At 34.7% G+C, this 23,400-nt stretch overlaps 1 protein-coding gene across 1 annotated transcript in view; it reads left to right on the plus strand.

Moving 5' to 3' along the window:
- Positions 1 to 2,445: 2,445 nt before the first annotated feature.
- The window catches only part of LOC133334839 (uncharacterized), a 29,642-nt gene continuing 8,687 nt past the window's right edge, over positions 2,446 to 23,400 (plus strand). Inside the window, exons 1-3 of the mRNA XM_061543152.1 lie at positions 2,446 to 2,587; positions 6,635 to 6,727; positions 7,244 to 7,335. Coding sequence (XP_061399136.1) covers positions 2,488 to 2,587; positions 6,635 to 6,727; positions 7,244 to 7,335 — 285 coding nt within the window. The 5' untranslated portion in view covers positions 2,446 to 2,487. The remainder of the gene's footprint in view (positions 2,588 to 6,634; positions 6,728 to 7,243; positions 7,336 to 23,400) is intronic.

The raw sequence follows: 23,400 nt of genomic DNA on the forward strand, positions 1-23,400 counted from the left end.
CTTTTCGCCCAAGACTCTGACCTTAAATACAGACATAAACACTGAACGGGACGTTGGTTGGCATATATAGTTTTAACATCATTTGCCACGTATTTCCCATAAGCCGGAATGAGTGGTTGGTTGGATGGTCAGTATCTAGGATAGCATAAGAGGCATCATTAAAGGCATCAATCCTAAATAGCGGACATTACTTTGGACAACCGCACACATAAACACATATCTCCTTTCTAGCCATTCAGTTAGTTGGCTGTGTCGGAGAGTTTACATTTTCGGGTAATATCACGGATGCTTAAGAGGTTTCCTCTTAAATATCCCACTATGCCCTCTTGTCGTCGTCATCGTTTGTTATATTTAGCCATGGCTGATTGTTTGTTCTAAACTACAAAAGCACAGCGGAAAGGAAAAGAATGAACCAACAAATAAGTTACTTGAAAATGATGGAGAAACGTCCAAAATGGGTGACAGCACACAATAAAAGCAACAACAATTTCCTCATATTGAAGTGTAAATTAACACTTCGGTTAACTATGAAAACACAACAGCATTCTAAATAAATACACACTATTTAAGGACGGATGTGGCAGGATGTACTGTGAAAGTTGCTATCATTTTGGGATGATGGGACTTTTTAAACAATTGTTTAGCTGATTTCAAATAGTTACTAATGTCATGGGATATATTTTATGGACCCCATGTTTCTTTGAACCAAATCCGTTTCACAAAATTTGGAGTCGATCTACAAATGTCCGTCCGATCGGCTGGTGCACACGATAACTCTCGAAGGGAATAATCAAATTTATCCAAACACTGCACATCCTTATATTTCTTCCAAACTTAGTTCATGTTCGAAGATGGGGAATATCGGTCCACTGTTTCTGGTACCTCCCCACAAAGTCGTCAAAATTGTGCAAAATATTAATTTTATAATATAATGCGAACGGACCGATCCAATTTGAAAATGGCACACGATTTTGGGAATTTTCATTGATGTCCCAGAAAATTTCCTTTGATTTATTCATATTGATCCACTATGTCGTTAGAGCTTGATTTATGGTATTTTCTAAAACACTTCTGTTCTAATCAACAAAATGTCGATCATTCCCAAAACCAAGCGGATATTTATCAAAGACTGTTAAATGTCCGTTCTGTTTACATAAAATATTTGTTTTTATTTTCGTTGCAACGCGGTTTTATTTATTTACCTAATGTTGTTGTTGTTGTTTTTGTCGCTGATAATGTTGCCACTTGCCACCGCTTTTTTCTTTTTCTTCTTCTCAGAATAGAGTTTTTGGACAGCATTTAACACATGACATGCCGAGAAACACTTGAAACTGAAGATATAAGTAAATAACAACAACGGCGACGATGACGACCAATAAAAAAAAACGAAAGAGAGCTTTAAAAGGATAACAAGGATGCCTAAAGTACAAATATTTTAACAAGTGTCAAATACACACGCTTGCTCTCTACTTTTGTTGGCTGTTTTTTTTTCAGCTATAGAACAACACACACATACACAAAAGAACAGCAAGTGACAAATGAAAACAAGAAGAAAATGACAGCACCACACATGTGTGAAATGTTTATGGACGAAGGACGGGGGTTGTTACTTTTGTTTCCCTTTCTTTTACCAGGAAATGCCAAGGATTTGATAAAAACGGCATTTAAGGCATTGTGCTGTGCGCGCTCGACTAGAAATGTGAAAAGTTGCATTTGTTTGCTCCAGCTTTGCTTTAGTTCGCATTCAAGTTTTAGTTTTCTGGACCATCAGTTAACCGAGACCACCACCAACACCACTGCCGCCGCCACACCACATAATTCCCAGCTTCATCATGTGCCACTTTTGTTGTTGTTTGGTTAGTGTTGCTGCTGCTGTTGTTGTTGCTGTTAGATGTCCTTGTAAAAGTTTGCGTGCCAAGTGTTAATGTTCTCGCAGTTCTTGACAAGATTTGCCGCAGTGTTGTGTTACATTCGTGCAATTCTTGTTTTTCCAAAGATTTAAGAACTTTTTTTCGTCTAAAACTTAAGGTTGCTCATTTACTGACAGATTTATATGCCTGTGTGCATAAATTCAGATTTGATTTTATTTTTATAGAAGGGCAATACCTACCTAAGCCTTCTTTTGGAGGACTTCGTCGTAATCGCTTCTTTGATTGTGGGTCATACTTTGATTGTATTCCCTACAATTATATTACAGTGTGCTCATTATAGCAGATTCAATCATTTAATATGCTCCGACAATTATTAATTATCGGAGTGTAGCACCAAATAATATTGATTGTGTATTGGAGTGAGTACATAGCCTTTTTTCAGAAATGAGGGCAATGCCAATACATACGCCTTCAATGCGATTTTGACTTTTTGGATTCCTACCATATTTTTTTAGTAAATTTATATAACATTATTAATTATCCTCTCTCTTCCTTTCCATTTACTTTCAGTTATGCTGTAATAACTGGCCTTATTGACATTTTATCCCGACGATGCATGAAAATACGTGAGAGTATCGAAAATCACCAGAGTGTCGTATTATCCTTGCTGGCCACGCTCGGCTTCATAACCCGATTTATTGATGTTTGTCCACCAGGTAAGTTAACTTAACTATATGTAAGATGTATAATTGGAAGTTTGGAACCACTTTAGCCGACCAAAATGTTGTGTCTTGGAATTTGAATTGATGTTTATAGAATGTGTAACGAAATAGGCATTAGTTTACATCTAATTATATCGCCTTAAATGATTTGCATTGAAGGTGTTATTGTGTTAGCAGTCTCACTTCTTTTGCACAATGTGTTGGGGTGACAAACATTGGCCGAGTGAGACTCGGGTCCCTCATTGTTATCTTTAATGACTGTAATCTAGCATTTTCGGTTCTATTTAAGGACTTGTTTTAAGTTACGCGTCGTAATGTAACGCGCGTTAGATTTTGCTAACCTACATAAAGTGCGCTATTCACCAAACATTTGAAATTGTCATTTAAAATGTGGTGCTGAAAAATTGGGTTAGGCGACAACATTTACATTTTATCAAGATAATGACCCCAAACACAAGTTCTAGATCGTTCGAAAATGGATGCTTTCTAATTTTCCACAAGTAAAACACCTCCCCAATACCCGGATTTAAATCCTATAGAGAACTTATGGAGTATTTTGGAGAAAAATATTAGAAACCATAACATCTCAAGCATACCAAGTCTGAAAAATATTTTACAAGTAGAATGCGGACAAATTCAGACATTTTACACGAACAATTTGGTAAAATCTATGCCGGCAAGGCTGAATGCTGTAAAAGATAACAACGGATATCATACTAAGTATTAACCATCCAATAAATCCGTTTGTAAAAATACTTGTATCTTGGAGACTTTTCACTGAGAGCCTGCAATTGCTTTTGTTTAGCAATAATTATTTTTATATCCTAGAGCCTAGACATGTCCTCTTTCTAAAACAGTTGGAATTTTCAATTGGTATGTTCCAGTGAGGAGTTATCATGCCCGCCATCGAAAATAGACTTTTCACCCAAAAAACAACAACAAACACAACAACAACAAATTTTTAATTTATTCTTTATTTTTAAATCTTCAAAATTGTGCCAAGTTACAAACCTTAACAAGCACTTTTACAAAATTTAAAAAATTATTTTTTAAAACTTAAAAATAAAAAATAACTTTTATAAATAATGGGGGGGTTCCCTTACTTTTTTAAGTTACGCAAAAATGTAACGCGCGTTAGATTTTTAACCTACATAAAGTGACCGCCATTCACGAAATCATTTGAAATTATCATTTAAAATGTGGTGCTGAAAAATTGGGTTAGGCGACAACATTTACATTTTATCAAGACAATGACCCCAAACACTTTTGATCAACTGTGTGATGGATAAAATTTTTAATTTTCCAAAAGTGAAACAGGCCCAATGCCCGGATTTATTTATAAAAGTTATTTTATTTTATTTAAGTTTTAAAAAATAATTTTTTCTAATTTTGTAAAAGTGAGTCTATAGTTATGCAACACCAGCAATTTTAAAATCTATGCCGGCAAGGCTGAAACCATAAAGAATAAATTAATTATTTTTGTTGAATCCAATAAATGTGTTTGTAAAAATACGTTTTATTGTGAACAATAACTTAATGAGAGCCTGCAATTGCTTTTGTTTAGCAATAATTATTTTTATATCCTACAACTATGTTGTCAGGGTGTTATTTTGTGTGGCCCCAAATGTTTGTTATGCCGCGAAATATTGGTCTTAACCCACCTTTTAGTATACCGATCTTCATATTTCGGCTAGCTGAGTCGACCTAGACATGTGTGTCAGTCCGTCTGTCCGGTTATAGGTCAATCGTCATGAACTTTGCATGAGGATGAAATGGACCAAAAACTTTATTTTTGTCTGTTTTTCTGGTCGCTCTAGAGGCCACAATTATGACCAAAACATTATAAAATTTTACACAGAGAACGACCATAGAATAAGTTTGCTAGTTTTGATAAAGATCGGTGGATAAAATAAAACCAGACTTTTGTGTGAAAAATTACAAAATTTGTATTCTACGGCAAATATATTTACTCCTGATGGATGCAGATCCGCGATGTTGATTGTATATACTAGAGGAGTGGTTGACCTTTAAATTGATACGACGTTTATATATTTCGGATATGATTAGATGATATTTAGGGGATGAAATGGACCAAAAAGTTTTTTGTTTGTTTTTCAAGTCGCTCTATAGCCCACAGGGAGTCAGGCCAACTAACTAGAAGGACGGTCGATATTCAGGGGGTCAAAAACTCCAAGATATTTCTGTGTAAAATGAAAAATTTAGCATATTATGGCACAAATTTTCCCACCGGAAAAAATATTTCGAAAATATATAATAAAAATAAATACTTTTGGACTAATATAGAACTACTCACTTCTAGAGTTATCGTGATATTGCAAATTTAATTTTATACGGGATGTATCAGAAGTTGTGAATCTATATCAAGCACTATAATATGTTTGCATGATTTTATTAATTTATTTTAAGCAAAAACTAACAAAATTTATTGACCGATATTTCCCATCTTCGATATTGATTTATGATTGGAAGAATATCGTATTATTCTTCGTGCAAAGATTTAATGAAATCGGACTCCAGGACTCCAAATTACCTGCAACGGATTGGGTCTAAATAAACAAATGTTTCGATGAGGTACATTTCTGTCTTAGTAATGTGTATATACAGAGAATCAGTCAAAAATATCCACTTGGTTTTTTTTTAATAATAAAAATACCATATGTGCGTAGCGGTATGGTCCGCCGGGACCAACACATGATACCCTACACAACATCCACTGAGCTCTAAGTTCCTGCGGATCTATATTCTGTGCATGGGCAATATTTCGCGACATTGCACTCTCTTCATGGCCATCGGCAGTGGCGTTGCACAATCCAATATGTTGACTCAGCCTATAAAATATTTAATGATGGAACATATGGATCCATTTAATTAAATACCCAACCATTGCACATCGTAATATTTTTATACAATGCCAAAGATCGAAAATTTTTAAATCTCTTATAAAGCGAATAGAGTGACAAATTTGAACCAATGTATGTAAATCGTAATAATTTTATAAACCCTATATAAAATCCGATAAAAATGGAAAGCTAATGGAGTGTCCAATTTAAACCAAACTTTGCATATTTGATTCGTCTAACCTACATTAAATCTTAATATTGGGTCTATAGGACCACTTCTTCTGGTATCTTCTTTGATAAAAAAAATATAAATCGAATGGAGAATCCTTTTGGTACGATCCTGGCAGATATTTATATTTTCATTAACCATACCTTACAACCCTTCAGAATTTGACACTAGACAGTGATCTGCAATTGAAAAGTCAGCATAAGAGACAATTTATACTTGTTTTGGTTTTGTATAAATATATCTCTTTTATATTTTCGGGAGTTTTAATGTAAATGTTTGACCCCTCCAATTCAAGTGAGTATTTCCACCTTATCCCCTTTTCACAAATTTACAAAAGAATTCCATATGTTCGAAACGTATATTTAAAGCAAAACATCCCTATGTATTTGCACTCGAAATATTAATAAATTATTGATTTATAAATATTTGAACCAAATAAGTTATATTTGCCACATTTCCTTACGTAAAAGAAGGTTGATATGAATTATTTTTTATTTCATACACATTTCCCTAGAAATATATTTCCAACTCTCTACATTTCGAATAATACATTTACCACTTCCTTTAATGGTAAATTTATCAATGAACGAACAAAAAAAAAACGTATGAATGAGGTTGTAAAAAAGGAAATTACCCAACTTTCCTATTCCTAAGACTTTGTATGTTTAGTCCTTTTTCTTTATGCACTGACTGGCTGACTTTCGGCTAATTGACTGATGACTCAAACAGAAGATAGAAAACTCAATGTTGACTGACATTCACACCTTGTGGCTAATTTGCTGTTCTTTTTTTATTGACAAACCAGCAGGCCAGCATAATTTTCACCTTTTCCCTGTTGTTGCTTTACCATTATTTTTACATTATCGTTGTTGTTGTTGTCGTTGTTTACCACCTTAAACTAATTTTTTATTTCTATTTTTCTATCATTTTCATGTATGTATTTTACAACAGGACCTACCGATCCGACACGTTTCCTCAGTGCGGCAAAATCAACAGAACTCTTTGGCTCCATTTCCATGCTGTATGCCAGTGTGGTACCCATAGGTAAGTTGTAAATGACAGAAGGCAATTTGATTCGATTAGTTGCATCAACACACTTAGGAGGCGGACAGCCGGACGAATGAACTGAACGAACGAATGATGTGGAAATGAGTCATTTTGTGTGTGTGTGTGTGTTCGTGTGTTGTGCGCCTTACATTTGATTCTAATCAAGTGCAAAGTGCATTTTTGTTCCAAAAAACACAGGACGGATTTATTTCGGAGATAATTCAAAAGATTTATTGCCTGACTTGATCCACGTTGGCTGGTTGTTTGTTGAGCTATGACGTGAGTTTTTCTTGAAAACGGAAATTATGAAGTTTTCCTGATGCGGAATGGCCGTATATCTTTGGTCAATTTATGAGTTTATGATTTCATATCCGTTCGTTTAAACTTGTTTAGTTTTACGACTATTGAGCAATGACTGTGTGATGCTCTGACGAGAAATATCGAAGACGTGTGTCCTATTGATTTTATTTGGTTATACCTTCCTGGTTCCTTCCTTTTTTCTTTCAATTACAGGTGAATGCATTCCACCGAGAACAATTTCGTTAGCGGCAGCAACATTTAATTTACTTGTATCAATGGCTGTGTTGGATTTAGCAACGTTCCAGGTAAGTTTGATTTTTTTCTGTCTATACAAAATAAGAAAGGGCGAATTTAAGTCACTATTTATGGAAAATTTTTTAATAATGTTTTCAAAAAAATTAGCAGTTTTAGGTATATTTTGTTATAGAGTCTAACTCCGGTTAAATAAACATAGATTGCTACTACTTCTAGGTATCACTAATGTATATCGGTCCAAGTTTTAGGAATTTTTCAATAGAAGATCTGGCCTTTAGATATTTTGAAGGACCTTGCCGCAAACGAAGTTGGTGCTATTTGCGATAGAATTGACTGCAATTCGGCATTTCGAGTATCACAAAACTATGTCTATATTTTGATATAGTCCTTATTATAAATTTGTTCCCTTTCCAAAGTGACTTTGTTTTGGCGTTACGAGTTACCAGATTATGATTCACTTCTTGATAGAAAAAATTCGGAATAAGCCAATGTTTTGACATTGACCTCATATAAATATACTGCTCAGAGGACAGAAGACTTCCTGGTTGGAAATTGCCAATATGTTTTATAAAATCGCATTTTAAGTATTTTCTAATGTTTATATTCATTTTCCCCTCGAATTTTCAGGATTTCCAGTTATATAAAAGAGCTTAATGATAAGTGATCGAGTGACTGACAGATACTAGCCAATACTTTGAAGCTCAAAGCTAAAAATTTTGAGTGCGTGTTGTTGAGATAAGGCTGGAAAGTTAGAAGCATGAACAAAAGAGTTTGTGGAAATTCGTCTTATAAGTGTACGAAAAGTACTATTGAACATATAAAGCTAGAATTTTAAAATTTTATATGGGTTGCGAAGTGGTGTCGATGTATGGAAATGGTTTTAGAGTTGTAGAATTGAAATATGGAAGTATAGTACTCATGTTGACTAAATGTGCGAACAGATAGAGTTGGACTCCAGAATTTTGAAATTAAAATTATTTTTGGAGTGTATGATGGAGGTAGATTATGGAAATCGTACCTTTGGGAACAAAACTGGAAACCTGAAATTTATGGATACGAAAGATACTAAATGATACTAAAAATGGTACAATTTGGATTTGTCTAAACGGATAGGGGTGAAATCCTGAATTTTTTAATTAAAATTATTGTTGGAATGTAAGATTGAGAGGGTTTTGCAAATTCGTACTTACTGACTGTATTAAATATGGGCTAGTTGAATTTGTGTGAAGGTTAGTGCTGGATTGTGAAAGTTTTGCAAGTTTTTTAGGGAACGGAAGGTGCTCTAATGGGATAAAATTGGAATCCTGAAATTTGGAATTTAGATTACTGTTGGAGTTTAGGATTAATGTAATTTTGAGAATTTCTTCTTATGGGTACTAAATTGTACTAACTATGATACAATTTGTTTCTGTGTGAACGGATGGGGATGGAATTCTGAAACCTCTATCTCTATATATATAAAAATTACATGTATGTTCGTGATCGCTAATTGTATGTACATACTCTATGGGGCGTGAGGAGTGTTTCTGTGTTGTTTGAAGTTCATCCGACAGATGGCGCAATATTTAGTTTTTTTGTTGTTTTTCACCATAATTTAAGAACTACTGCACCGATTTTGACAAAACTTTACGTATATGCTCTATGGGGCGTGAGTAGTGTTTTTGAGTTTAATTTTAAGTTCGCGCGATATATAGCTTCTTTGTGTTTTGCCCGATTAAAGATTTGGTGCTTAATCGGCGTGTGCCGACGCTAAGTATTCCGATACCGACTCATACATAATCTGTATTGGTAAAGCGCGTTGCAGTCAAACGAAAATAGAATAAATTATCAAATTGAAGTAAAATTAATTTAAATCTATTGATAAAAATGATGTAAAAATGTATAGTAACTCATCAATTGAGAACGGCGGCACCGATTTGAATCAAAATTTCTTTCAGTTGTCTGTAATTGAAGTGGGAATGCTTTTTTGAAAGAACATTTTGAGAAAAAATAGGGGAAAATCTTGCAAAACATATTTTGAAGGAAAGGCTGGACCGATGTGCCTACCATTATGTGGTAGGCACAATTTAATTTTACTACTTTCAAAGTACATAAAATCGTACTATGCCAAAATATGGAGCAAAAAAATGAGGCTTAAAACGCACAATAATGGCGAGCCAATTTTTTACATTATAAAACCAACACATGGCATATATCCCACTCGATATCTGAATCATTGGCTGAAACTTGAACGTATTCTAAATAGGAAATAAAACTTTATTTGTGAAAAATTTCAATACATATAAATAGGATATACCAAAATGTCCATTACATATACCTCCACAATTTAGCTAGCTATGGAAGGCATTATTGAAAATTTTATTATATTCGGGAAGTTTGAAATCCTTCATGGAGGCAATTTGGTATTAGCTGATCTAGGTGTCTAACTTATATGTGCCTTTATGGTTCCTCAAATATATTGTTCATGATATGAAAAATGTTTCCATTGAGAACCACTGCACAAATTCGACTCACATTTTCCTTCGATTGTTTTTAATTGCAGTGGGAAGAGTTTTACCAAAGAAAAGATTGGAGTAATTAAACACAACGCACCTTTTATAGAACTTATGAATCGTATGTGATCAAAATAGGAATAGTAATTATTTTTTATTGTGGAAATTTGACGTACATTTTTTGGTAAATAGTTTTTGAAATATACAGTGAGTGTAATAAGTATTTTGCCTCAATACAAATTTGACAAAATTCGAATATATACGCCTAAAGCCAGCATACTAAAGATGTAAAATGAATTATTTATGATGGGATATGTTTGTGGCCATATTTAGATCTTATTTCTGCAAGAATCACTGCGAAAGACCTATTTGTCTCGAAGATATCGGCCAAAATCTATACCAACCCAAAAATGATGATCACAAAAAAGTATTTTGCTTTTTATTATCATTTTTGAAAAAATCATTATATAACACACGCTTTGTCTTTTTATAGTTACCACTGCGGGTAATCACATACTAAAAGCGATTTGGCGACGATTCCAATAAACCACAGCATTTTTTCGCGAATATTTTCTCACATTTACGTTCATTACATTCTCCAGCAATTTTTCATTTAATATATGGTAATTTCTCGTCCTAATCTCGTCCTAAATGAGAGTATTAGATATGGTCGTCGCGGCTTAAAAACATCCCAAATAAGTTTAGAATAATAAAAAGAATGTTGAAAATAAACCGCGAGGACAGGACCTTAAAAACTATTAAAACCAAAATCCGACAAACAAATTGTCTAAAAAAATATCGCGAAACCCCATTTTTCTGACTTTGATTACTTTATGGTTCATTAATATTGATCTAGGAACCATATATGCGATGAAAATTGCAATAAGGTGGTCAGATTCAAAGAAATGAACAGTTCTAAAACAACAGAAACTACAAACAGTACATGAAGTTGGGAGAAAACATCATTCTTCGTCAAATACTTTTGCGTTTTAAAAAACTGTGGTAGCTGGTGACGAATACGCAGTCAATATTTTACATCCGTTTAGCACCATCAGTTGCGAATAAAATCCAGCAGTGAATAAACTGGTCGATCTATTTATTTTCGAAATTTGATGTATTTCTATTGCCACAAAACCGTACATATCTTAGAATCTGACCTCCTTATTGCAATTTTCATCGCATATATGGTTCCTAGATCCATAAAGTAATCAAAGTCAGAAAAATGGGGTTTCGCGATATTTTTTTTAGACAATTTGTTTGTCGGATTTTGGTTTTAATAGTTTTTAAGGTCCTGTCCTCGCGATTTATTTTTCAAAACCTTCTTTTTATTATTCTAAACTTATTTGGGATGTTTTTAAGCCGCGACGACCATATCTAATACTCTCACTTAGGACGAGATTAGGACGAGAAATTACCATATATTAAATGAAAAATTGCTGGAGAATGTAATGAACGTAAATGTGAGAAAATATTCGCGAAAAAATGCTGTGGTTTATTGGAATCGTCGCCAAATCGCTTTTAGTATGTGGTTACCCGCAGTGGTAACTATAAAAAAACAAAGCGTGTGTTATATAATGATTTTTTTCAAAAATGATAATAAAAAGCAAAATACTTTTTTGTGGTCATCATTTTTGGGTTGGTATAGATTTTGGCCGATATCTTCGAGACCAATAGATCTCTCGCAGTGATTCTTGCAGAAATAAGATCTAAATATGTCCACAAACATATCCCATCATAAATAATTCATTTTACATCTTTAGTATGCTGGCTTTAGGCGTATATATTCGAATTTTGTCAAATTTATATTGAGGCAAAATACTTATTACACTCACTGTATTTTCGATGAATTCGTTAATTTTTACCAACCCTATATTGATGCAATTCTGTTAAGGCAAAACAACGTTTGACGGGTCTGCTTGTTTTGAAATAAAATTACTGTAGGAGTGTAGGATTGATTTGTCACGAAAAGTGCAGAATGGCACAAAATATTGTACAGATTGTACATTTGTATGGCTAACGGATAAGTCTAAGAATCTGAAATTTATAATTAAAATTACTTTTAGAGTTCAGAATTGAGATATGGAAGTAGTTTTGAAATTTCGTAATTATGTGTACAAATTGATACTAAATTTGGTACAATGTAGATTTAAGTGAACTGATAGAGATGGAAGACTTAAATATGGTACAATTTGTTTTGTGTGTACGGACAGTTGGAATTAAAACTACTGTTGTAGTGTAGGATTGAGACATAGTTTTGGAAATTCGTACTCATGGGTACGAAAAGTACTAAATTTTGGTACAATTTTGACTGATCCTGAAAGTTACAACTACGATTTCTCTCGGAGTTTAGGATTGAGATAGTTTTGGAATATGGGTACGAAAAGTACAAAATGGTACCAAATCTCGTACAATTAGGATTTTGGTGAACAGATATAGCTGGAACCCTTACATTTGGACTTAATAATACAATTGGAAAGCAGGATTGATGTAGTTTTGGAATTACGTACTTATGAGTACGAAAAATACAAATTTGGCAATAAACTTGATATTAGATACAGGAATATACAGTATTCAAGATTTCCATATAAAATGCTATTTATTGGTTTTGTATTCTATTCCGCATACGAAGTAGCGGACACTTCGCTAGTCAGAGAATAAAAAAGATCTACTCACATCAATATTTACCATTGCTTCAATATATTAAAATATATTTTCTTGATTTAAGACATTCCCCATATAAAGGTCCATCCCCATGTTTGGTATTTTCATTTTTTTATGTGTATTTTCCAGCGGAAGCGATTGTAATTTGGCATTCCGATTTCTTAGGATAAAAAATTAATTCACAGGAAATTTTAAATAAAGGTTGTCTATCCCGCCATATGTTAGCTTTTTATGATTCTAGGTGCATTTTCCAACCGAAGTGGCTGTAATTTGACATTCCAGGTTCTGCGTAGGTCCTAAGCCCAATTTCCAACTGAAAGGGCTGTAATTCGTATTTGCAGAAATTTGATATTTGGCACTAAAATATGGCATTGCCTCCGTATAATGGTCCCGGTCCATATTCGGTATACTGAATGTCTTAGCCCAATATTTGCAGGCCTTCATGTATATCACATAGTTGAAGCCACCGTTCTCCGAATCTATGAATGATGTTAATGGTGCCCATTATGATAGACAGTTTCTTATATATAACATATATAAGTCCCAACACTTTTAAGACTCGCCATTGCCGAGACCAATGTTGGTAAAGCATATTTACTTATAATCTCAATTTTGGTACTTATTTATTTCGAACCTATAACATTTTAAATGAAATCATCACCAACTGGGTAAAGAGCGCTTCTCAAATCTTCAAACGTATTGTTCCCGGTATATTATTTTACGAAATCTATTACTCCAATCGGTCAAATGTTGACTTCGAATTTCGAAGTCAACCTCACTTCGATTCAATTTTCTTACATTCATACACAAAAACTCATTTTATAGGCCAATAAATGGAATCTTTTTATGTTCTGAAGCATATAATGCCAGCTCTGAGAAGGAAAAAACATAAGCATATATACTTCTTAAGCCTATATAAATTATTTCTCCAAAATATTTCCGTATTTAAGCTAATCAATATATTTATTTATTTTTTTAACGATAAACCTACTTTCCGCGATACACCAGGGACCCAAAACTACCACACGCACATCCAAAACCTAGTGGACTTTTGTACACAATTTCAAATTTACCTTAGATTTGCCTTTGTTACTCCTCCACCAAACAACTGCTGCACCCACGTCTAACTTTTCTACAGTTACAGTGATGAGACTTGTAGACGGGCGGACGGTGTACGTCCCTTGTCAATATTTATCTATGTCGGCCGTTCACTCGTATTTGCTTGTTAGGCCAAATGTTTATTTACGTTTCACTTTTTTTGCTGCCGCTTCTCTTTTGTCGTTCGCATTGCCAAATATACTCGTACAACAACGCATTGTTGCAGCAGCAGCAACACAAAAGCCAATCACATGAACAACAACACCCACACACACATATTATGAGGATGTTAGATGTTATAGCCATGTGGAATGGATGTTGCTTGCTGCTGTGGCCGTTGTCTGTTGTCCAAGTAGGTAAACTAATTATGGTTGTTTGTATGCACAGCAGCCACTACTGGACTGCACAAAGGACGATACACCACACCATGTATGTATTGGCGTTTTGCGTTTTGTCATTGCCACCCCCTTCATGGGACGAACGTAGACACAGACCATAATTGAAGAATTAACCAAGCGCGAAAACCAATTGTTGGCCTAAAACAAATAAACGTTCTGCACAAATCAAACAAATCGCTCAAAGAGAATCAAATCAACTCATTTTTGCTGTAATGACAACTGTTGTTGTTGTCGTTGTTATTGTTCGTCGTTTTCTTATAATAAAGGATTTGGACAAATTATCAATTACAACCATTGAAAATAATTATTTAGATTTTGTTGTGTTCAATAATGATAAAGGAGGGAGAATTACCGATTAATTCCTTGGGGACATTATTAAGATTAGAAGAATATCTTTGGTGATTATTTTTTTGTGTGGTTTGTGTTTCTTACTTCTGGGTGTTTTATATGCCTACAATCACAATACAACTGTAGTCCGTGGGTGTTACCAACAGATATATATCCTATGGTTTGCGGAGGTCTATTGCATACACCCAGATTTTATTATTTGCTTTTTATATAGTGTATTTTTGTTTTATCAAAAAGCTGACTATCTGTGGAGCGGTACTAAAGGTGGTTGCCCCAGAGACCCCATCATGTGAGTTAATGTGGGTTTGGTAAACTATTATGTCGATTTGAATTTTCAAATTTTTAAAATATGTACAAGCTTTCAAATGATGGGTCCACTCTTCGAACTTTATTTAGGATTTGATAAACATTTTACGTTTTCTAAGTTCGATTAATCAAACCTTAAATTAGCTTGATGTAGGATTATTGCGACCCCCATTCTCGATTTAAAAAAAACCAGTGAGCGGAGCAGTATAGTCCGACGGGGCCGACCATATGATACCCTACACAACTACCACGGAACTCTCACTTTTGCGTATTTTTATTTCGAGCCTGATCAATATTTTGTGATATTTGCACCCTCTTGACCGATTAGAGATCAACAGCACATCTTCCTTACACGGACATATTTTCCGAATATTCCAATATTCTGTACATCCCTTCTAATTACTTGTCCAGATTCACTTCACCGTGTGTTGTGGTGTGATTTTCGGCTAGTGGCCTATAGATTGACTCGAAAAACTACAAAAAATTGGTTTTGGGTCCACTTCATCCCAAAATTTTAATCTGATCATCACAGAAAATTATAGGCGTTGTCCTTGACCATACCTGGATCCTCAAGAAAAATTTCAAAGCGGTGAGCGCTATATTTCCCCCCTCTATTGTGCTAATATGTTACTAAATAATATATGAATACGTAAGCTCCTGAAAATATTTACGTGACTCCCACATCCGAGTACATATGACCATATAATTGGTATCAATTTAAAGGTGAACCACTCCTCTTGGATATACTATCACCTTCTTGGGACTATGTCCTTCAGGAGTAAATATATACGCTATAGAATACAAATTTTGTAATTTTTCACACAAAAGTCAGGGTCCATTTGATCCGCTAAATATTGACCGATCTTTATCAAAACCGACATGCTTATTCTTTGGCCCGATCCCCTTCTCCATGCAAAAATTCGCGATGTTTGGGCCATAATTGCGGCCTCTGGAGCGACCAGAAAAACCGACAAAAATTAAGTATTTGGTCCATTTCATCCCCTAAATATTAACCGATCTTTACCAAAAACAATAGGGGTCTTCATTGGGCAGAACCCGTCATACATGCAAAATTTCGTGAAGATTGGTCCATAACTGTGGCCTGTATCGTGTTTACAAATTATAATGGACAGACGGACGGACGGACACATGTCTAGATCGACTCAGCTAGTCGAGATATGACGATCGGTATACTTAAAGGTGGGTCTAGGTCCAATATTTCGCGGTGTTACAAACTCTTGGGCTGCACAAAGCTATAATACCCTGACAACATAGTTGTGTAGGGTATAATTAATATAATCATACACTAACCCAAAAATGCCCCTTAAAAATTTCAAGCGAAAATCTCAATAACTCTTGAAGATATAGCCAATTTATTGTGTCAGCATCAAGAGACAGAAAGCTTGATTCACAAACTACAAACGCGTTTTTCTCGAAACAGTTTTTTTACGAATGGCGGGCGCGATAGCACAAAAACTAATAATGATAATGATTCAGAAGAAATATTACGATGTGCTAATCGGTTACTCCCTTCTTGAGTTATCGTGCGCTTCAGCCAGACGGAAATGAAATACCGAAATGAAATTGTTTACTCGCTAAGGTCACGGGATGCCAGTTTACACCCACTTTGTAATGCCAAATATAGTCACTTCGTTTGGAAAATGTGACTAGTGCCATCAAAATACTTATAATGGGATTGGACCATTATATTATTTACTATCGAAGTGCCCGATACTTCGTATGCGGAAAGGGAATAAAAAAATAATAAATATTATATGAAAATCGTGAATACTGTATAACTTGTTGTACTATAATCCCGAATTCCACCTCTATATCTACATCTAATATCATGTTTATTACTATATAGTACTTTTCACACACATATGCACTAATTTTCGAATTCTCTTCCTTATTTCCATTATACAGATTTGAAGTGATCGGTATTCCAATTATATATTTCGAACACATAAGTAATCTTAATTGCAAATGTCAGGTTTACAAACCTATCCGTTTACCCAAAATCAAAATTGTACTTAATTTAGTACTGTTCGAACCAATAAGTACGAATTTCAAACTTCTAACTTCAGCCGTTCGTCTGAGGATGATCTGTCATTCATTCACTCACTCACTTATCACTAAGCCAAGTTACAATTCATGTGTCCTTTAGCGAAGCTTCAACCATATTTGAAATCCACAAAATCCTCAAAAGGACCAAACATCTATAATTACAGCTAAGTTTTGTTTTGAGAAACATACAAAATACAACATGTGTGTTATATTGAATCAATACTCCAAAGTTAACCTATATTGATATTTTTGGTAGGAAGATTTACTTTGCAACGGGACCTCATAATTCGAAATATCAGCTTTAAATCAACCTAATATGGAGACAAAACATTTTTTAATATTTTTATATCGCCGACACAAAATATTAAAATAACATATGGGACGTCGGAGAAACTTTGAACTGTAATGTTTCTGAGGTCTGATTCATACACATATTAGCAGTATTATCCCACATAATTTTTTTCGGCCAATGTTAAGGTTATGCTCGTTATTTTCATTCACTTCCTTAACAGGGTCTGAGTTTGTTTTGTTTGTTGATGTTGTTGCTGCTGCTACTTCTGCTGTTGCTGACAAAAGTAAATAATTTTATTAGGTTTTAATCATGAACACAACTCAATTTTACGACGAGTTTCAGTTATTGTTGCCATACAAATATTGACACAAGAAATGAACATTTACTCAAATCCAATACCCCCAGAAGCAGCAGCGGGGATGTTGGAGCAAAGTCGCTAAGAGGGCGGCGAGTAAGGGGGTAGTAACCAGAGTAGTCAATGAAGAAACGATTTCAACCACAATTTGCCCTTTCATACCGTGAGACTAAATGTGGCTCATCTTCAGTGTCTACCATATTCTTTTTTCGACTCCCCGCTCCCCGCTTTGGTTGGGAATAATGACGTGAATGTTATGAGTGGGATATATGTATGTACAAGTATGTACGTATGTTTGAGTTGCTGTTATTTGTTCGCATTGTTGAAGAGTATTTGCAACGCACTTAATAATTCCAACAGATTTATCTTTTATGGTTTGCATTCGTTGTTGGCTTCGATGCTTGAGCTTTAAAAAACGAGATTGAAAAAAAAACAAACTGTGGATTGTGATACACATAGCCCAATCGAAGTAATGTAAAGCAAAGCAAGCCAACATAAAACGAAAAACTCAAGCAAGCAAGTTTTTCAAAACTTTTCGATTCGTTTGTTCATACAATTCATTCAATTTTCCAATTTGTAAACTTATTTTTTCTTCATTATGCCAGTATCCTTCTGTGGGTCTAGTCACGCTTTGAGCTTTTATACGCACATCAAGCCATTCCAAATGAAACTGGGAAAACTGTATGCCAGCTGATGACTGACTGGCTGGCTGGATGACAGCCTGCCTGCCTGTCTGGTATGGGGCGTTTGAGGGCAAAATTTATGCTTTGTGAATATTTGAGTAGTTTTTGCATTCATAAATTAATAAAATATTTGTATTTTATTATCATTTTTCAACAAAAAGAGGAAGTAAAAGGAAGAGGAGGGATGGGGGAGAGAGAGATAGAGAACTGAAACGACTATTCAAATTTGAATGGACCTCAAAGAAAAACAATACTGAGTTTGATGTTGGCATCTGCTGGTGTTTGTTGTTGTTGCTGGTGGGTCAAAGGTACAAACTAAAAAGACCAGAATATCACAGACAAATTGGAAAATAGAAAAAGTTTGTTATTATTTTTTCCGTAAAAAGTTTTTTAAAACTATGCAATTTATCTTGATTTTGAATTTCTCTTTAAGTAGAGATATTGGAATATAATAGGGTATTGGTTTGTGTTCTTATTGTAATTTATTTGGTAATTATATGAAATTATTGGAATTTCATTAAGGGAGGTAGGACTAAAACATTAATTTTTGGGTTTCTACTCCTATTTTATTCATAATGATTCCATCTTTGACTGTAAAAAATCAAATTATTATAAAATCGACTAAAATGTGTCGTAGAACCTCTTCCCTCCACCATACCAGAAAACCTCTTGGAATTAACCAATAAATGTGGGATTTCAAAGTCAATTATGTAGGAAATTGTGGGTAAGACCCACAGGTGAAATGAAATCCAATAATTTGTGCAATAAACAAATATCATACCAAACCATTAACCCTTTTCCCTAACAACCAATTACTACCAATCTTAGCCAAAGCCATACGTTATTTGTTCTTTCTTGGCACTTTTTGATGAATTATTTTTGTTGTTGTCTACAAACTCTGAGTTCAGTTGTTCAATTGCTTGCCAGAGAAAAAAACAGAAAAGAAATATAAGAAAATTGCTTAGAAAAATATTTACATTTGGTTTATTATTCCTTAGAATCTTTGCAAACAAATTAAAAGTGATTTATTTTGTAGACCTCCTTCTCGTCGTAGTAGCTTTGCAACCCGACGTTCAATTTGAATTTCATTTCATTATATGTGGGTATCTCTTGCTGTAGGCTAAGTACAAGGAGGTAGTTGTTGAGAGCCATAAAAGTTGAAAATAAATATTTATTATGTATGCCGAAAGAGGAAAAAATATCAAATATAATTTATATTTTCATATTCATACAATGTTATTTGCATAAAAAAATATATATTTTTTGTGAGTACGTTGGATTATGTAGAGGATATTTATGGATCCGAGTTTAATTTGTAAGGCCGTTCAAATATTTTTATGTGGAAATTTCGTATTTGAATTCAACAAATCGATAAATGGCATAATTTTATAGTAATATCGAAATATGGATCTAATGTTCTACTCATACATTTTAACGACGATGGAATAAAAAAGTTAAAATTCTAATTGGGTGACAAATCTTTCTACTATAAATGTTTAATATTGGTCAAATGTTTTTCATAGGACTTTATTTAACATGCTTCGGAACGTCCAATTTGGGTTAAATATGCATCGCTTTGATGTATTATTTGTTGTCATTTTAAAGATAAATTCATTTGCAAAAAATCTAGCAGTCGATATTCGTAATCCTTCCTAGATACCAATTTTTATCATTAAAGAAATGTTGCAATGCAAGAAAAAGATGATAATAGCTTGGTGCCAAGTCCGGACTGTATGGCGGATGCATAAAAAATTCCCAACTAAGCTCCCGAAGTTTCTGGCGGGTCACTGTAGATGTGTGTGGCCTAACGTTGTCCTGGTGGAACACGACACCTCTCCTGTTGGCCAATTCTGTCCGCTTCTGCTCAATTTTTATCTTCATCGTATGTGATCCATTTCTCATCTCCAGGCACCATAACATTCCGTTTGGCCAAAGGTTTCGCAGATGGAAACCCGATCCATCCTATTTTTGTCTGTTAATTGGCGTGACATCCAAACATCGAGCTTCTTTTTGAATCCAGCTTTATGTAAATGATTTAAAAAAAGTTTATGGTAGATTTTTAGCTCCTGGGCGATGTTACGACTGCTAACATACCGGTCAATATCGATCATTTCTCCGATTTTATCGACATTTTCGACGAAAAAAATAATGGATTTATTTTTCTTCGATCTAATATTATTTGGTCTCTTTTGTGCGCAAAAATGTGCCTAATCGAAATATTGATTTTAGGCGCCATGCTTCTGTGGACCAAATCCCTTTCAGAAAATTTGGAGTTGGTTTCCAAATGTCCGTCTGTCTGGCTGGCTGGTGCGCACGATTTCAAGTGTTATCATGCGCAGTGACCGATTAAAGCTACCTAGTTCGAAGATGGGACCCATTGGTCCACTCGTTCTAATATCTGCCACACAATTGATCATCATTTTCGATATTTATAAGTCCAACATCAGTCGAATGGAATGTCCGATTTGAACCAATCTTCACCACCCTAGATCAAGTCCAAAGATTACACCCGTCAGCCCTCTCCTCCTGGTACCTTCCCTACAAAGGGTCAATATTTTATAAATATCAACATTACTTCCGCAAACCAAATATCAACATTACTTCCTCAAACCACAGGCTGAGGATATATATCTATCGACTGTCGGTTTGTTACATGTTTATATTAAAATAGTTACCTCATTTGTTTCGCATTTTAAGGTTTGTCCCCGGATAAACGTATTTCACCTTAGAATGGGGAATATTCTGAACTCTAAATTATCGGTTTATATCATGTAAAGTATGGTACTACCTTCGGTGGGTATTAAGATGCAAAACTGAGAGGTCAGTTTCGAAAATTAGCTGTAACGGCCCACTGAGACCCTTACAGAATAATAACTCCGAATATTCGGTATTTCCTACCAGATGTAATCAATATTTTAGGCACACTTCCCAACCCTATACACTGTACCATAGTTCCACGTAGAAAAATAATTTAACAGAATCTTTTTGCGACGGAAATCGTTGATCACATATCGTGTGCCTAGTCCGGTCAAAACGGAATATTCGTCACATTACCAGTTTTACCGTAGGAATAGCTTCTTCGAGGACAGTTTGTTTCCATTTGGATCGTATTTGAAGATCCATATGGTAGATTGGTGTTTTGTACTCGTCACCTGTGACTATCTTTTAAATGCCCTTTTAAGCACTGAAATCCTACTTCTTCCAGTCGACACTAGCTGTCTTAGTTGTCTCCAGAACAGACCAATATTTCCTAAACTACAGAACATGTATCTTTAATTCGCCAGCTTCACATCTTTTGAATGCTACCCACAAATATCAAGCTTGTGATACCGCATCAAGGTTTTAGGCTTATTTCGTGTACAAATTAAAAATTGACAACTGTCAATAGTTGTTTGGGAACACGAATTAGACGGCGACATGTGACTTTTGCGAAATGTTGCATAATCCGCGCTATAAGAGTGTGTTGTTGTTGTTGTATGTCTATGAATGAGTGACAACTTACAGTTACTGACATGTAAATGGTTGGGTATGAATCGAGTGACTGGCTGACTGACTGTCTGTCTGTGATATGCATAAGCATTAGAGGGTGAAGTGCACCACCGCCATTGTTGCCACCATCAGAAACGCCGACGCCATCTCCTATTGATGACGTTGGAGAAAATCATGTTTGTCGTCGACCACACACACACTCTCACACATACAGGAACATCGACGTGAATAAATGATATTGACATTATCGTTCATCAAATGCCAGAGACGGTAAATATTTTGACACTTTACTTTGCAATTGAATATCGCAAATTCAACAACAACAGCAACAGTGCGCAAACTTTTTCACTGTCTATGTGAGGGAGGGGTGAGAGGAGAGTGTGTGTGTATGTACGGGCTGAGTGGTGGTGGGTGGTTGGTTGGTTGTACGATGTGATTGTTTGTCTATCCGTGATTATTTGCCAATACTTGAGGGGCCTTTGTGAATTCATTTCATCTGAATTTCACTAAACAAATAAAATGTTTGTATCCGTTTTCCACAAAAATAAAAACAAAACCAAAGGGAGTTAAGAATGTGGAGACAAAGTTAGTTGCTCTGAGATGATATTGTTTTTACGAATTAAATACTGTTGTTCTTGTTATCGCTGCTGCTGCTGATGATGATGATTGGGTTCGATTGTTAGACGCGTGTAAGCACTTGAATGTATTTACGCATCAAAGCATCGATAAATGAAAAATTCACATCCGCCTAAACCTGCTAGAAAGCGAGCAAGCAATCCACAAAAGTAACCTCACTAGCACACGCGTCAACGAATGAGAAATGATGCTAAAGAAAGCAGTTTGAAAAGTATTTTCCGGAGTTCAAATAAGAAGGCTTATTGTCAACAAGGTGACAATAGAAAAGAACCCGTCATAGAATATTTTTTTTGAATTGTGTTGTATTCTAAAATTTGTTATCACTTTTGGCATAGCTCATATTTAACCATTTCCCAGATTTTAGAAATTATTAAGATGCATCCAGATTATCTTCTCGAATTGAAGCATTAGCTTGACAAAACATTGATCACTTGGCTTTACTGCGGTTCAAATTTAGATATGGCCCCCATATATATTTTCTTTCGATTTTATGTTAACCGTGCACAAAAACACTTTGCCTGTCCACTTGGCACGAAATTTGTCATATGTTCCAGAACTAAGTATCGTTAAAAAGTTTCAAATTCGAACTAAATTTAGTACAATTTTGGATTTTGGGTGAACGGATAAAGCTAAAAACTGGAATTTTAGAATTAAGATTACTATTGCGGATTGAGCTACAGAGAAAGCTTTTGAAATTCGTATTTTTGTGTGAGGGGAGAGAGCTGGAAACCTAAAATTTGTGTAGAATTGAGATATAGAAGTTGAATATTTATGTGTACTAAATGGTACTATATTTGGAACAACTTGATTATGTGTGAACGGATTGGGCTGGACTCCATAACGTTGGAATTCAACTTTTCTTTTATAGTACATAATTGAAGTAGTGTTGGAATTTCGAACTTATAAGTACGAAAAGTACTAACTGGTACAATTGAATCTATGTGAACGCAGAGGGCTGCGATCCTGAAATTTATGATTAAAATTATAATTGAGGAAGTTTTCGAAAGTCATATTTACGTCTACGTAAAAGTAATAAATGATACTGAATTTGTTGTTGAACGGAGACCCTTAAGATCATTATTGGAGAGCATGACTGAGGTAGTTTTGGAAACTCGTACATATGAGTACGAAAAGTACTAAATTTGGTACAATTTGGATTTTGGTGGATTAAAGATTACTGTTAGAGTGTAGGATTGATGTAGTTTTAAAAATTCATACTTATGAGTATGGAAAGTACTAAATGGTACTAAATTTGGTACAATTTGGATTTAGGTGAATGGATATGGTTAT

Source organism: Musca vetustissima, unplaced genomic scaffold, assembly GCF_032173495.1.
Source record: "Musca vetustissima isolate MV318-11 ecotype Yass unplaced genomic scaffold, APGP_CSIRO_Mvet_v1 utg39678, whole genome shotgun sequence".
In the NCBI taxonomy this organism is placed as follows: domain Eukaryota; kingdom Metazoa; phylum Arthropoda; class Insecta; order Diptera; family Muscidae; genus Musca; species Musca vetustissima.